Source organism: Epinephelus moara, chromosome 8 (assembly GCF_006386435.1).
Source record: "Epinephelus moara isolate mb chromosome 8, YSFRI_EMoa_1.0, whole genome shotgun sequence".
Lineage (NCBI taxonomy): Eukaryota > Metazoa > Chordata > Actinopteri > Perciformes > Serranidae > Epinephelus > Epinephelus moara.
Genome location: NC_065513.1, coordinates 43,335,965 through 43,353,503, shown reverse-complemented (window position 1 = coordinate 43,353,503; position 17,539 = coordinate 43,335,965). Strand labels below are relative to the sequence as shown.

Genomic DNA, 17,539 nt, shown 5'->3' with positions numbered 1-17,539 from the left:
TATGTTTTAAGTCATCGTTTAAAACTGTCCACTAATGTTTAAAGGCAGGGTGTTCCATATTTTGGGGCGTAGTAGCTAAAAGAAGCATCGCTAAAGGTTGTACTGACATTAGGAACACAATAACTGTTAATAATAAATCACTGGTAATTAAAAAAAACAATGGTAATTTCTGTTTAAACAGTTTCTGACTTTGATTCTTGGTTTCAGGCTTCAGGGCTGTGGTATTTCTACTTTTACTTAACTGAAGGATCTGCACACTTCTTTAATCACTGGTATTTGCGTTTTAATAATCCTCCAAACTCATAAACATTAAACAGACACTGTAACACACATAGAGCCTGTTTGCAGGAGTAAAACTGTAGTCCTTCCCTCCTGTCTGACTGATCTGGTCCTCAGAAACGTGCTCAGAGTGAGGCCTCGTGTCGCCTGCTCCATCTCTGCTGCCCATATGTCAAAGTCTTTGTGCTTTTCAAGACAGCGAGGCGACACAAGGAAAAAAAACAGCTGGATCCGAGGATCAGAGCAGCTAGCGGCTCAGCTAGCTCCTTCACCTCCTTCTCCTCGGCTGCCTGACCTCCATAAGGTACCGTAACACCAAACTGTCCGTTAACCGGGAGATAACGGCTCTTTATCCCGGGGCCCGGGGTCGTTTTCACCTGAGCTCTCTGTTCTGACCTATTTTTCCAAGTGTGTGCCCGGCTAGCAGCTAGCTCCCACATTAGCTTCTCTGGATGCTGATTAGCTGAGCTAGCTTAAGCTAATTAGCCTCCTGCTGCTGGATGAGCAGGTATGAGCGGATTAGATCAGCTAAAGAGAGCAGAGAGCACCTGAAGTCACTTTCACTGCTCTCATTCTGTAAAACAGACATTTTATTTGTTCATTAGCAGCTGTAAGTGTGTCTGCCAACACTTCTCACCCTGCAACACATTAATATAACAAAGTATTGTTATTAATTACAGGAAAATGAAACAGAATCAGACACATATTGGTCTGACATGATGTTTTATTTCACTTCCATCAGCCTGCAGGTATTTTTATTCCACTATGTGTAATGTTTCCCTCATCTCTGTCAGAAAAACAGAAATTATAAGTACAAATAAATCACAGTAACAGCCTTAGATATTAACTCATAACTGGGCTGTTATGAATATATAATTATACACACCTAAACTGACATGATGTGGATTTTCTTTACCTTATTACCTCCAGTGCTTAAAGCTTCTCTTTAAGGGACTGTTCCTTATTCATGAGGGGGCAGGAGGTGGTGCTAAACAGCAGCAACTTCTGTTTTGTATTTTGGCTCAGAGGAGCGTCGTTGAGCTTTAAATTGTTGTATATTGTTTTTATTTAACCTCAGAATTTTAAGGAAAACATGCAGGACTTTTACTTGTAGTATTTTAAGCCCTGTTTCCACCAAACATGCTCAGTACAGTTCCTTTGGAACCAACAGTAACCCTTCAGACATGGTACCTAGACCCTCGGTCCATTAAGCGTTTCCACTGCAAACAGTAGCCTTAAATGTGGGCGGGGTTGTTGTCACTCACTGCTCCATCCAGCACTCACTGTAGCCCTTTTTAAACAGGAGTTGTGCAAATTTGCAGGAAAGCCCAATCAGTCTTTTTTCAGCATTGGCAGTATAAAAACAAAATCGGGGAGTGCAGCAAAATGCCGCCTACCTACTTTTGTTTATACAGAATGTGCCTTTTTCGGGGCAATGGGGGCGTGAGCAAGTAACAAAACGTGTAGCTCAGCGTGTGACGTAAACAGTGACGTGGGAGGGAAGCCGCGGCTGGTCAGTCCTTCGGCGATTCTCTCGTAAGTCGGCCCGTTCTTCACCGTCCCCGTCATCTGACGGTTAATGGCCTCTTCGTTTGCGAGGACAAGGAGGGCGCGCAATTCCTTGTCTCCCCAGTTGCTCATCTTTACAGTGTCTGTCAGGTTTGTGTTTCCCTCTTGCTACTAGCTGCTCGCTAATTCCTGCTATCAGCTGTTTCCTGTTTATCCACCGCCAGTGGGTCACACGTGCGGCGTCATCAACAGCTCCTCCCACAAGTCATCAACAGCCCCTCCCGTTGCGGAAGGCTGCCTCGGTCTGTTTAATCTGAAAGGGTTCCACCAACATGTCTACCCTACGAGGTGGAAAATTGGGCACCTCTGATCAACTCGCCAATCCGGCTCTGTGTGTCTAAACACTCGCAGCTTGCCGGCAAAACGGCCCAATATTTGCCGAAAATCTGGCAGTGTAAAAGGAGCCTGCATTTCCTGGCTCTTCACCTGTAACACAGAGGGAAGTCTTTACCTCATTTATCGTCCACAGAGCGCCAGAAGTATCGCCTCGCCCTTTAAAGTAAAGTTTTTACAAGTAGGACATGTATCTAAAAAAACATCAGGTGCTTCTATGTTGAGTCTAAAATCAGTCTTAATGGCAGTTTACCTGTAAACGTGGATTAACACAGTGACATCTGTCTGAATGAAATAAAAAAGTGAAGCCACAGAGCTGTCCAGTCTGCAGGTCTCAGTGTCTGTTATCAGGTCTCCATGTCGTCTGAATTGCAGCCTCCAACTGGCTGATGGTGACAGCGTCTGTTTGAGGAGGTGGAGAAAGCTCAGAAGAGGGGAAGACACGGTTTTGAGTTTCTAGGCAAAGATGCTGTTTGTTTTCCACTGGTTATTTTCTGTGTTGTGTGCACACTGTACGTCCAAAGACACTACTGTAGGGTACCTGAACGTCACACTGTCTCTGCCGTCTGAAGCATCATGTACTTTAACACAGTTAGAGAAATCATCAGTATTATAAAGGCTGATAACTCATTTACAGTTATATTATTATGGGCCTGTTCCACTGTCACTTTTGGCCACGCGGACTCAAGCCATGCCGTGCCGAGTTGCGTTTCCATTATCAGTTTAGAGATGGCCAGAGATGGACCTTCTCTGGAGCAGGTCCAAAAGCTGTGCCTGTACCGAGACTGTCCTCCACTCTGTCTGCAGGAGACCAGAGAGAAAGGCGTCTTTAAAAGTCTCTGTGTGTTCAGCTCTCAGTACGCCTGTAGCTTCTAACTGAATCTCTGTGGTTTGGAGTTTAGTTTCTCTCCTGCGTCCTGTTTTTGCTTTAGGTATCTGATTTTTTGATTAGAAGTTGTGTGAAGTTGCTGTTTAGAAGCTCAACATTTCCTTATTTTGCTGCTTCACAATTAAAGTTTTTACGTAACAAAATAACAAGGGGGCTTTTATTGTGAATAATCTGCAGGAAATGAAATGTGTTTATCACTGAATTAGTGGAACTTTGTTAGCAGCTTCAGTTCAGACCAAAGATTTGCAACGAGATGAAACTGTTTTAGAACGTCACAGAGAAAAGTGTCAGTGGTGTGAACTGGCCGGTCTGAGCTCGACTCAAGCCGGCTGATGATGTCACCTGACACTCAGCTGGTCAAATGGCCGGCAGCTGGTTTTAAACAACAGCTTGTATTGAAGTCCGCTGGTCAAGACAAAATGGCTGTAGACGACGTGTTGGCGTGCTGCAGCAGGTGCTCCGTCCCCACCGAGCCCTCTGTTTCCTACCTGCTTATGCCCCGCCCACACACACACACTCATTGACTGATGAATTGGCGCTGGTTATTTATATTATTGTGGCGTATTGATTATGAGTACAGTCCATCTGATGCTGGTTTTGTTGGTTTTCACTATCACTATCCTCATTCAGATTTTAAGAAGCTACAACCAACGTTGCAGAACGGCGCGTTGCAAGTAGCTGCCTCTTTCAACTTGTTTCATCAGGCCCTCTTATTTTTTATTTATTAATCATAGAAAATAAAAGTTCAGTTTACAGCCGTCAGCGTCTGTGATATTTATCATGGTCAGCTTAAACATATCAACCCCTTCAGACAGAACAAGAACAAAATAATCAGAGTTGTTGGAGTTGAGGAAGAAAGACGTTGCTCTGTAGTTTGCTGGTATAGCAGCGGGTAGATCTGTATCACTTGTCAGACGGCAGCAGGTTGAATTTCCTGTTGTTCGGGTGGGTGTTGTCTCTTCATAATTTCGATGAACTGACCCTTTTAAAGGAGCAGCAGTTTTTATACGTCACTCTGAGTCAGATAAGAAGGTCGGTGTCAGTTACATTTCTCTCATGTTTTAACTTGTTAGCTCACTAAGCTAGTCAGCAGTCTGTTCTAAAAGTCAGGACAGAGCTCAAACCTGGCAACCTCACAATAAGCTCACGACTGTCGAGATGCTGCATCCAGAGCTCTGACGCTAAACCCACAACTTATTTTTACATGTCTACTTATAGACGAGACAACGTGCATCCGACCACGAGAAGGTGGATTCACTCAGCTCGCAGCTCCACCTGACCTCTGAGGGAAATGTGAAGGAACACGTATCTCGTTTCAGTGTGTAGAAAGAGGAACTGAATCTCTCCCAAATTCCTCCTGAAAACTCCCGTCCCTGTCTCTCAGCTTTGCTCCAAAACAAAACATTTCGTCTCACTGATTGTTTTCGTGTCTCGCTGCCTGGAAGGATTCAGGCTCGTCAGCTGTTCATATAAACACAGAAAGCCGACGTCCTCCTCCTCCTCCTCCTCCTCCTCCTCCTCCTCCTCCTCCTCCTTCTTCTTCTTCTTTTTTTGATCCAGTCTTATTTTCGAGGCCTAAACTGTTGTTATCAAGGATGTTAGGCTCGACTGTTTCTCAAAGCTGCAATCAGAGGTTTTTATTTTGACCCGTTTAGTTCTGCGGTTGCTCCCACACAGTCTGAAAACAGCTCCACTCTGACATGAAAGCTCTCTGAACATCCTGTGGCCGTGAATGGAAGTTTCAAAACATAAAGAAACCTCCTCAGAATGTATGTAACGTACAGGGAGTGGTGGAAAGACGAGAAACGCTATACGACACAGCCTGGAAAATAACACCTCCAACTAAAACCAAAGAACGGCAGCAGCACGCTGTGACTTTGATCATGTCTTGACACTGTTTAAACATCACGATTCGTCACTGATTACTGCAGGGGAGGATCTCAGGTCAGCCTGTGTTCTGTTCCAGAGAACAGGACTATAGTAACTTAAAGCGCCCGCAGCACATCTGGATCTCATTGTAGGTGAACCACCTGATGACGTGAGAGGTCTGCAGGGCCGAGCTGCAGTTGTAGCTGATTCTTGTGATCCTCCCAGAGCTGCCATCGATTAATCCGTGGAGTATTTTTTCAGGAAATAGTGAAAACAACTCGGCACGGTTTCCCAGAACGTCCTCGGATTCTCTTTTTGTGTTTGATTAAAAGTGCAAAACCCAATTTCTATCAAACAAAGAAAAGCAGCGGAGACGTTTTGCTTGATTAAACCGCCGAAACAAGAGTGTGATTATCATAAATTACTGAATGACTCTCAGACTGATTGTTTGCAGTGTAATTACAAACAGAAGCTCAGTATTCTCGGTGTCATTTGTCATACGCAACAGAGTCTGCTCTTGCTTGTGTTTTTCCAGGTTGCGTCTTTAAACCTCCGTGGGCGCTGCGAGTCACGCTGCTCTCTGATCGGTCCTGATTATCATGCTGTTTGTTGCCTTTGATCATAACCGCTCAGGCACTTGGTGCAGTTGACAGTTTTCGAGGGCTTTAAACAGTTTTAAATCTGTGGTATTACTGAGCAGGAAAGGATTAGATTTTCAAATCAAAGGGCAGGTTTAACATACAGCCCCTTTGTTAGTTGGTAAGAGCGAAACTCCTCCTTCAGAATAAAAGTCCGATGTGTTATTTCCACAGTTTCCTCTTTATTCACTGAGCAACAGTTTGTCATCTGGGTTAGAAAAAGAAACTTTAACACAAGTTTTCAGCGGGACTGTTTCCAGTTTCCTGCAGCTACGTCCTGTGTTTTATTCCTGCTGATCATATCACCCCAACGTTGATGTCCAACAGTGTTTGTCTTTATCATATTTATGGTTAAGATGCTACAAACAAAGGCTGTTATGGCTTCAGTGCCTCAGTGATCACCAACACATCTGTAGACTGACTCTCTTCAAGGTCAGACCCTTTAAATAGCTTACAAAACAAGAAGAAGAGTGTCTCTGTAATGTGTATGACAATGTAATAATGTGACCTGTGTGTGTCTGTCTGCAGCTGGCTGTGAGGCTGATGATGTGGTGTGAAGATGGAGGCTCCTGAATACCTGGACCTGGATGAGATCGACTTCTCTGATGATTCAGTGGTCAGTATGATATAAACAGGCTAACAGCTGCTGACTGCACCTTCCTAACTAATGGTAGAGTCTACTAACAATGTCTCTAAGCTTCATCCTGTGAATCAGGGTGAGAGTATCCTAACTTTAGAGTCCATAGCAGGGCCAGACTGCGCTTGCAACATCCTCACCTCCACCTGAAACCACCACTTTTCCAGACACATGTAAGCATAGACATATAAACGAAGACACAGTGTTGTGAGCATCCACAAAGCTACAAGCTCTTTTTCCCAGGAAAAACTCTGAAGTGCAGCGGACTGTTTATCTGCAGAGGTCTGGATAAAAGTCAGGATAATAACAGTGAGGTTAAGTCATGTGACTGATGCCGGCACCACACTGAGGCATGTACATGAGGGAAGCACTTCTGTATGACATCACATGCTAATCCTTCAGTTTATTCTGCTTGCTGCTTCGCTATTGGCTTTTCATGGCAAGACCAGCCCTCATTGGCTACATTGCACCCATTCCTCAGAACCCATCAGCTGTATTTGGCGTCTGACTTCCGGCAGATGGCAATACAGCCTCTGGGGGCAGACCCCCGATCTTTTGGCATTCCGGTTTGATTTGGGCGGAGGAGGCGAATTTCCGTTTCCGACTTCCATTTATATATAAGTAAATATGCTGAACCACTGTGATGGATTCAGAGTTTGCAGTGATACCAATTATGTTCCGCCTCGTTAGTTCACCGCACGGACCGTTTAACCTGGCAACAACTGCAGCCGGCTCAAACGTGATTGGTCAATATCACGCGGACTACAAACAGCCTACAACTGGAAACCAGGGCTCTTGCTCTCTTCTTCTGGAGGCAAGATCTCCGGGGTTTGCCTACAGACTCTACATTCACTGAATGTAGAGTCTGCATATAGAGACTACATTGCACCTGACACGCCTCTCACATGTCTTGTCCATTGACTGTATAGTGAATTTGCAGTGGACACAGAAATAGACACAACAAGGGCAAAGGAAAGAGCTGAGAGACAGAGTGACACACACTGTCATTTGCAGGACATGTTCATGTTCTAATGTCCCAAAACAAGAACAGTTTTCATTTAAGTCTGTTATTTTTATAGTTTATATTACTGTCTTTTATGTATCTCAGTTTTATTGCCTGAAATTTATATTTTGGAATTGTTTTTGAATGAGTGACAGAGCCAGATACAAGTTATTGGAGGACATGTTCAAATGTCACAAAGTCTTCAAAAAAACAAATAAAACTTTTAAGTCTGTTATTTTATAGTTATCACTTTAACTGAACATTTTTTGCTGCCTATTTGTTTGTTTGTTTGATCAATGCGATAAGGCTGACGTGACATAGAGTAAAAGAATAAAAGTAGCTTTGTAAGTAACAAGGTACTTTTGCCAAGTAGCGTGTGAACCAACACTGTGAAGACGCAGCATCGACTGTGTCGGCCCGTTGCAGCTGTGTCGGTGCTGCTGCCATATTGGAGAAGGCACGTCTTGCCTGTAATCAAATGCAAGTGATATGTAAGCTGAGTTTTTTCTGGATAAAAATCACCGCAACATTTATATTCCTTAACCGATTTTAGTGAGTCGTTTTTATATTCAAGGGTTTCTAATCACCGTGTGGTAGAATTAAAGTGTTGTCTCAAGTAAAGTTGAATCTTGACTTCTTGATGTTGAATCAGCACCTCTAGAAGGCAGGATGTAGTTTTCGCTCGGTGTATAAACTAGCAGTGTGTCCACAGCTGTAACCTAGTTCTGCCTCATGCTACAATCTGTCTGTACTTAGAGCAACGTAACAACTACTGCAATTAACTAATATCTAAATATAACCACTTTGCACAGCTGCAGGGCCACTGCGTGCTGTTTTCTGACATCTCTCTGATTTTCCTTCTCTTCCTGCAGTATTCTGTGACGTCTCTAAAGAGCATCCCAGAGTTGTCCAGGAGGAGTGATGGCCAGGCCGAGGAGAGACCGGGTAACTAAGTATTACTCTCTTTTGACGGTGCATTACACCTGCTCTATGCATTAAACTTCAACAGGGTCTGTTTCCATCTCTGTGAAAGTTAATTATATAATCTCACCTCTCCTCCTCGCAGCTCCAGCCATCAACTGGAGTCGCAGCGTTTCCTCCCACAGCGGCGGCGGTATCAAACCCACGGGGCTCGCTGAGGTCCACAGTAAGTTCCGGCCGGTGAAGAGGGTCTCCCCTCTCAAACACCAACCAGAGACCACCGACTCCGACTGTGACGGTAAAGTCCAGGGACCGGGGCAGGGGGAGCCGGGGGAGGCCAGTAAGGATGACCCCAGCTCTGACAAACAGACTCATGCCTCCACCTCCTCTGAGGGGCCGGGAGGGAAGGCGAAGGGCGTTGGCGGCGGCAGCGTTGGGGTCGTCGGAGGGAACAACCCCCAGGCTTTGTTCGGGGAGCTGGAGCACTACGACCTGGACATGGACGAGATCCTGGACGTGCCTTATATCAAGTCCAGTCAGCAGATGTCCACGCTGCCTCGCGTCCCCCACGACAAGCGCTCGGTGACGGGGAACAACCTTGGCGGAGGCACCCTGGAGAGGACCAGAGGAGGAGGGCTGAAGAGCTCCGCTTTACCCCATAACGAGCCTCTGAGCCTGGGCAGCAGCAGCTCACAGACTCAGGTACATGTCCATCTACTCCTAAACATACTCTTTAACAGTAGGAAGTAGGAGGAAAAATAATGTGTAAATTATTGTATACGGATCTCTAAACTAAGCACTGTTGAGTAAACTGTTAAGGTAGTTTCCTTAGTAAGACTTGTAAGACTAGAATACACAGTTTGATAATATTTAATTGACATACCAGACCTTAATTTAGACAAGTTGCATGTTACAAGTATCGTGACCACTTGTTGCTTCTAGTTTCTCACTAGTTGCAAAATAATATTTCACTGGTCAGCTGCTGTCGACGAGACTTAAATTGATTTTTAAAAATTGATAATGTGGCACCACAGCTGAACATTTGCAGAATTTTGTAAATAAATACAAGCATTGATGTTTACACATGAACTGTAAATGTTTGATAAAATTATATCATCCACAAGTACAACCCCCAATTACAAAAAAGTTGTGACGCTGTGTTAATTTGCAAATTTTGCCAGTTAGGCACCAAGAAACGCTGCAATGCACCGGCAAAGACAGGGAAGAGGACGACTGCATGCCACTGAACATGGATGTAAACAATGTAGGATTTAAAATATTTTAAAACAGGGGTTCCCAGCTGGTGGGTCTCAGTCCAAAAGTGGGTCTATAGTTCCATTCTGAATGCACCGCAAATGCCTTGCACACGTGCCAAGTTTGTAAAAAACACACTTTATTTTGAAGTACAGTCGATTTTCAGGACAGAGCCTTTATTTTGAAGTGCCATTTCCTGCTGTAGAGTGAATAAATAACAGATAGCTACTTAATGAGTTCGACGACATGGCCAAATGCAAGTGTGATGCCGAATGTATTAATCTGTGTGGAACTTAAACTAATGACTGAAGAGAAATCTGGATACATGGCTGCACCAGTTGGGAACCACTGCTTTAAAACATGTTTAATAAATGAGGAAATGCAGTGTTAGAGCTCCAAGATTCACACAGTGGACTCATTTTCGAAAGGAAGTTCAACGGTAAACTGGGCGTGCGGTCATTTCCACAGAAAGCTTGGCTTGTATTAATGTGGACGTGAGCTGTATTAATGTGGACGTGAGCCGTTGCCATGATCAGATCTCACATCAGGTCTCAGCTTGTGTACACAACAGTGAGTCAGCGTGGGCTTGCGGCGCAGCAGTAAATCTGGCTGAGGTGAAGAATTGTTGTTAGACCATAATCTGACCAACATCTAAGTATTACTCACCTTAAACTGAGCCGCCACATGGACGCACGCTCTCTGTCACAGCTGGCAGTTAACTGGCTCTGTGGGACTGACAGGAGGATGAACACCACTCGTGCTCGGTTCGATCTGAAATGTTTGTTTTTTTAAACACTGACAAACAAAAGCGTGTTTATATAATTTTTACCAGCGTCCTGCTGGGACACAGCTGGTGCGTCTGTGTGTCCTCCCCAACTTGTCATACCCAAAATGGAAAACGAGCTGATGCGCATGGCCACGTGTTCATTTCATTATTACTGATATATGTAGGCTGTAGATCAGTGCTGGTAATGTTGATGTGTCTCCTGCAGTACTGTGTTCTGTCTCCGGTGAAGTGGTCCGACCTGAGGAAGTCCAAGTCCATGGATCCAGACCTCCACCACCTCCACCGCTCCCCGGCTGGAGGAGGCTACCAGTCGGAGCTGCTGTCCTCTGGACTCCTCAGCTGCTCCTCCTCCCTCTCTTCTTTCTCTGATGCAGGTACAACTTAAAGATACCGTCAGCTTTTCTTCTTCTCTGTTTGTCTCAGTGGACAGAAACACAGTTCATATGATGTGACGTGTTTGAATGATGTCTTCCAGACAAGCTGCTGTCAGCGCGGGTCTACCCCGACTCCCAGAGCCAGAGGCCGGGCGTGGAGCCTCCAGGGGGCCCGGGGATGATGTTCCCCCTGCCAGGGTGCAGTGTGGGCAGGCAGGACTCCTCCAAGTCCTGGGCTCCTGGACCAGGAGGAGGAGGAGGTGGAGGCGGAGGAAGCGGTGGGCCGAGGGGGTTCGGAGGAGGTGGAGGAGCAGGAGGGGAGGTGGACGAGGAGACCAAGAAGAACCAGAACATCATCAACATCGTTAGAGAGGGACAGATCTCTTTGCTGGTGAGTGGGAGGTCATCACAGGGGAGGTGGGGAGGTGGGGAGGTGGGTGATCTAACATCCTCTTTTTCTCTAACATCAACACCTCTTCTTTCTCCTCCTTTTCTTCTCCTCCACCTTTTCTACTCCTCCTTTACCTCTCCTCTCACCTCTGACTGTTTTTACCTGTCCTCCTCCTCCTCCTCCTCATCTCCCTCCCCCACCCTTTCCTTCTCCTCCTTCTCCTCCTCTTGCAGCCTCACCTGGCGGCAGACAACCTGGAGCTGATCAGAGACGAGGACGGGAACAACCTTCTGCACATCTCGGCCTGTCAGGGTCACGCTGACTGTCTGCAGCACCTCACCTCTCTGATGGGGGAGGACGGCCTCAACGAACGCAACAACCAACAGCTCACCCCTGCTGGACTGGGAGTCAAGGTCAGTGTGTGTGTGTGTGTGTGTGTGAGCTTGAGACTCAAAGTGTGTGTTTACTTTAAGATGCATTGTTAAGCAGACATATTTGGGCAGGTATTAGCCTTTAATTAAGTTTGTCCTCCAATGTTGTTTTTGCAGATTCTGATATCAAACCGCTTCCTGACACAGTTTTTATAGAAAACTATTAATGTGAACTGAAAGAATGAGAAAATTTAATATTCTACATATTCTTCTGATGATTGAGTATATGAATACTTTTAATACTTTTCTTTTTTTTTTTTAAATATCAACTGTAAGTATGAGAAAATCAAGCAGACCAGGTCTCCTTTATAATGAAGAAATACAAGATTCCTCGTTAAAGAAAAAGAGCTCTACTTAATGCTTTTAACTTGTGTGTTTAATAAACAGCCTCAGCTCGTGTGATAGTGATGTAACTGATGAAATGAAGCTTTGAGGCAGAAAATTTAATCAGGAGACATTTTATTAAAATTGAGTCATTGCTTCAGCCTTGATGTTAGTGATGCCAACGAAGGATGTATGTACACTAGAGTAGGCCTGTCACGATAACACATTTTGCTGGGCGATTAATTGTGTCAGAAATTATTGTGATAAGCGATAATATTGCGTAGTATTGTGCTTTTAAGACCATTTTTATTATTGTTGTAATTTTGCTATTTTTAGACCATTTTTTAAACTTATATCAGAATCAGAATCAGAAATACTTTATTGATCCCCGAGGGGAAATTATTTATGTTACAGGTGCTCCTTGCAAGAGAGGAAAGATACGTGAAAATATAAGAAATTTAAACAATAGTATTTACAAATATATAGTTAAATAAACAGGAATTATTAACAAACATAAATGTAAATAAATATATATATATATATATATATATATATTGTAAGTTGAACAAGATTATTTACACAAACAGAATATATACAGTCAGGGTGAAATGGGGTTATTGCACAAGTTATATATGATAATATATAATATAATGATAATAAAGGCATATTGATTCAAGTACACCCTTTTAAAGAGAAATAAACATTTACTTAACAAGAATATTATCAAATGCAAAAAAAAAAAGAAAATTTAAATATCCGAAATAACACGTAAAAATATCGAAATAAAGCGTCAGTCTCTCACTCTCAGGTGTGCAGTTAAGTTGGTCATATTCGCTCTTTTTGTTGAGATGGTTTTAGAACAAACCCCAATAGCCAAGCCACCCAATCACGATACAGGCAAGGCTACATGAAGTAGTTTGTGTTGTGTCCACGCCTCGTGAAAAACAAATCATAGCAGACAGTAGGTCCATGATTTTGTTTTAGTTTATATTTTTACTAAAAAGAAGTTGAAGCACCATGTCGAGTCAGCTGAACCCAATCCGAACATCATTTACAAATATTCCTCCAACCCCAGCTTTGCTGGTCCCGACAGTTCCTGTCAGGCTCGGGTTGGGCATCCCAACTGGTGCAGCCACTGGGTCCAGATTTCTCCTTAGTCATTAGTTTAAGGTCCACACAGATTGATACACTCAGTGTCATACTTGTGTTTGGCCACATCATAGAGCTAGTTTGCTGCCTCTGTCCAGTAGCTGTCTGTTAGTCACTCACTCTACAGCAGAAAACAGCACTTCAAAATAAAAGTTCTGTGCAAGAAATTCACTGTACTTAAAACTGAAATGTGTTTTTTACAAACTCGACATGTTTGCGAGTCACTTGCGGTCCATGAGGCTCACTTTTGGACCATGACTCAGCAGTTGGGAACCACTGCTCTGAAGTGTCCACGTGTGCAAGTCAGTTGTTAAGTCTGAGTGGAGATTTCTTTGTCCAATTGAATAGGAAAAACAAACCCTCCAAAGTAGCCTGGGACACTGGGAGATGATGATCACAAACATGGTAGAAATTCTGAAAAAAGAAATGTGAAACAAATCAAACACTTCCTCCAAATCTCACTTTATTAGGTACATTTACACAGTCTCATATAATCCAGTGCAGCAGCTCTGCTATGAGTTACACGTCTGAGAAGCTTTCACATTTTTCGTTGATGCTGTCAGATGGGCAATTATTCTACTTTATGTTTATTATGGAGGTTATAGTGGGTGGCGTTTTACTGGATTATATTAAAAGGAGTTTCCATTATTTTGTTCATAGGCGGTCAAATATTAGAAACATCTTTCAATATACTGTACTTAATAAAGTGGCCAGTGTGGGGGGTAACGTGTAGAGAAATGAGAAGCTTAAGTGGCTCAAAGAATCCATGAGAGATCATTTTCATTTCCTCATTTAATACATTTAATAAAAATGCGAATGGATGTTTGTTGCGCAGCTTCATCCTCAACTTAGCTTTTGATTTCCTCCATTTTTCACCTGCAGGTGGAAATGTTCAAGAAAAATAAACATCTGTAAACTAGAAGGGAAATGCAGACATCTGATTGGCCGTCGGCAGCTGGTCAGTGAGGTCATAAAGTGTTAGAATGGAGGTTTTTGATTAAAGAAACGTTACCATCAGCTCTGTTGGCAGCTGCAAGACGTTCAAAACGGGTCACACTGCAACGACTGAGGAGGTTTTGTTTTGTTTGCCCTGCTATTGAAACCCAGCTCTTGGTTGGCTGCCAGACAGGAAGTGTGTTAGCTCGAGACAAGCCTGGCAGCTGAGTCCTGATTGGCTCTTATCAACAAGCCTCGTGTTTATTCACTCAGATTAACAGGATGACAGATTTAAAACCACCTGGACCTGACTGGTATGTGTTAACTGTGTGTGTGTGTGTGTGTGTGTGTGTTGCAGAATGGTCATCTGGAGTGTGTGAGGTGGATGGTGAGTGAGACGGAGGCCATCGCAGAGCTGAGCTGCACCAGAGAACATCCCAGTCTGATCCACTACGCTGCTCGCTATGGACAGGTAAAATATGGAAACACACACACACACTCTTGACTTTATTACAAATACACACTAGCAAGCTGCAATACCCACCGGTCCTTGAAAAGTCTGGAAAAGTCTGAAATGTGTAAAATGAAACCAACAGTTTTATTTCATGAAAGTAACACAGCGATTATTCGATCAATGAGAATTTGGTCGGACGAGAGCATAGCGACCAAATAATCGACTAGTCGACCAGGAGACTACAGCCCTACAAAATACTTCTTTAAAATCAAATTTCTGTCTGTTTGTCACTGTTGACTGTTGCAGACTTAGATTAATAATACTCATAATCAAGTATTTCTAAGTGACACCAGAGAAGGTTAATAAACACATGGGGCTCATTAAAGAACATTATGACCTGCTGTCAGTCACCTGAATTTCATTTTCCTTCATGGGTCCATCTACTGCAGCACTGATGTTTAGTTACATCACCTAAACTGTCCAATCCAGTCAGTTACTTGTCAGTCATGTGACGTCACGTTAACTCCTCTGGGTTTGTTTGTAAAATACAGTGTGAACATGATATGGGCCAGAACTGGAAGGCAAGGATGGATCACTTTGGGTCGGACCAAATGAAGTGAACCCTGTGATGTCGTAAGGCCCCGATCACACAGAAAGCGTTTTAGCAGCTGGAGGCACCTATTTGTAACAGTTTTTAATGAGAATGAAGCTTTTTGCTTGCTTTGTGTTGCGACATGCCTCGCATTTCTGCACTCTAGGTGCCTGGCGTTTCTGCCGGACCACTCTGAACTCCTCGAGTTGAAAAAACCTTCAACTAAGAGTAAAAAAGCACCCACGTCATCTTTTTCTCCATTGTCCAATGGGATGATTTAAGAGGCGGGCCTTCTGTGGTGGTCACGACAACAAGTTTACAGTTGGTAAACAATGGAGGAGAAACTGCTGGATACCCAGAGCTATACGGCCCGACGATAGACAGCAGGTTGTCAAACTGCCCCTGAGTCATCCTAAGATATGCCTGTAAACGTCCATGATGGAGGAGAAGCTCCTGGACCAACTGGTGGTACTCCCCATGATCCAGCCTCTTTTTTAGGGTCTCATGTACCCACACAGATCTCTGTTTATCTGCTGACAGCCTCTCACCCTCAACCAGAGCTACAGACAGTACCCTCTGCCTCAACATGGCAGCAACTACACACTGATTAAGATTGATTTTACAGGAAGGTTGGGGTAAGGAGATGATGCCTGGCAACAATAAAAGGTGTCCAAGCGTTACCAAAACTCTCTAATCTTTTCCAGTATAATAGATACACAAAGAAACCTTTATTTATTTTCCTTATTAAACAGAGAAATACAACCTTTTGAATGTTTTGGACTCAAGTCTCTCTCTTTCACCAGGTTTAAGTACCCCGTTAACTCATGGTTAAACACTCTTAGAAACAAAATAAACCTCAGCAAAACTGTCTTGGTTAGTCTTGTTAGTCCTTTAGTTAGTTAGTCTGTTGTTCCAACAATCACCAGCTCTGGTTTGGTTGAAATTAATCCTTAATTCACCGAGTTAGATATGAAGATAATGTTGTTTTCCCTGTGTTCTCCCTGATATTGCGGGCATGGCGTCTCCACCACTTGCAGTCAGCTCAGCTGCCTCTCGCACCACACTGCCCTCTGGAGGTGTATGAGGTTAATAGAAAGATGAGTGTCTGTATTTTGACAGTATTGAAAATGATACCGTCCTGTAATACTGTGATATGTGTGTTTGTTTTGGGGATAATGTGTTGACCTGAGAATAAAACGTCTCTCTCTGTCCGTCTGTCTCTGCAGGAGAAGGTGCTGCTGTGGTTGCTTCAGTTCATGCAGGAGCAGGCGATCTCTCTGGACGAAGTCGACCAGAATGGAAACACTGCCGTCCACGTGGCGGCTCAGTACGGACACCTCACATGTATACAGGTGTGTGCGCACTGCTGGAAAGTAACAATTACTACCACCTCAGTTGTCGCTGTTTCCTTTTAGTTTGTCTCATCCATTCCAACATCCTTAACCTGCAGCTGAGTGATACAGAACATGGTTATAACCACACTATTTCAATACCTCAGCACTTTAAATGTCAACATTTTAGTGTTCTGAACCTTTATTTTTTCAGACTTTGCTGCTGCTTATCATGAAAAAACATAGATCAATTATAAAAAATGTGTTTTACAATGTGGGGCTCATGTTCCTGCAGTGGGAGCTGAGTGTTTTTTCTCCTTGCTGAAGGAGAGGAGGATGTTATTGGTCTTGTCTGCTTCCTGTTGGCGAGCCAGGCCGGCAATCAAAATACTGATAGTTAGTGATCTGTTTGTGATAAAGAAGCAGTTTTTTCTCAGCAGAGCAGAGCCGATCTGTGCTGTGGGGCAGAGCATTTTATTACACAGAGTTAGAATTACCAGTAATAATGTTTCTTATTTTAAATCCAAGCATCAACATGTGTGAGCAGTAACCCTTTACGTTTGTGTCCAGACTCTGGTGGAGTACGGCTCCAATGTGACGGTGCAGAACCAGCAGGGGGAGCGGCCGTCCCAGAGTGCCGAGCGACAGGGACACACCACTTGTGCTCGGTACCTGGTTGTCGTGGAGACCTGCATGTCGTTGGCCTCGCAGGTTGTCAAACTCACTAAACAGCTCAATGAGTAAGTTACAGTGTTTTTACTTTTACTGTTTTCAAAACAGTTTTGGATTGTGTAGTTTGTTGTAGTTTCTCAGTTACTGTTATTCTCACAGTTCATTTTTATGTTAGTATTTTAAATATTTTAGTTGTTTAAACTTTCTCCATGTATCTGCCTTTAAATGGTTTTAATTTAAAGGACCAGTGTGTCACAGGGTTTCCGCGGGTCATTAAAAAGCATTGAAAGTCATTAAATAGATTTTGCGAAAATTAAGGCCTTAAATGGCATTAAAAAGCATTAAATTCGATTTAAATTCGATGTCCAGAGGCATTAAAAAATTAAATACACTTGATGGAAAAAAACATTGTTATTCATGATTTATTTTGATTATATAAACATTTAATAATTTTGATCGGAAGTATAATGTGATGATTGACAGCAGAACCCTTTAATTGGCTATTGTTTACGGCCGGTGCACGAAGTCACAACACCGGATGCTTGGAATGCAGCGTGCTGTGAGCGTGCTCATGCTGTGGCGAAAGAGCGGAGGGAATATTAGCAAATGTCGGAAAAATGGGAAAATGCAAGTTTCAGCAGAAGTGGTTGGATGAGGAACTATTCAGAACCTGGTTAAAGCCCGTCGACGGTAAACCCGGAGAGGC

General features: G+C 43.6%; 1 protein-coding gene across 1 annotated transcript in view; it reads left to right on the top strand.

Annotated features, from left to right (window-relative positions):
- The first annotated feature begins 467 nt into the window (after positions 1-467).
- The window catches only part of sncaip (synuclein, alpha interacting protein), a 29,048-nt gene continuing 11,976 nt past the window's right edge, over positions 468-17,539 (top strand). Inside the window, exons 1-10 of the mRNA XM_050052105.1 lie at positions 468-583; positions 6,106-6,193; positions 8,090-8,162; positions 8,284-8,840; positions 10,385-10,553; positions 10,655-10,944; positions 11,178-11,357; positions 14,143-14,256; positions 16,057-16,182; positions 16,732-16,901. Of these exons, the coding sequence (XP_049908062.1) occupies positions 6,137-6,193; positions 8,090-8,162; positions 8,284-8,840; positions 10,385-10,553; positions 10,655-10,944; positions 11,178-11,357; positions 14,143-14,256; positions 16,057-16,182; positions 16,732-16,901 (1,736 nt within the window). The 5' untranslated portion in view covers positions 468-583; positions 6,106-6,136. The remainder of the gene's footprint in view (positions 584-6,105; positions 6,194-8,089; positions 8,163-8,283; positions 8,841-10,384; positions 10,554-10,654; positions 10,945-11,177; positions 11,358-14,142; positions 14,257-16,056; positions 16,183-16,731; positions 16,902-17,539) is intronic.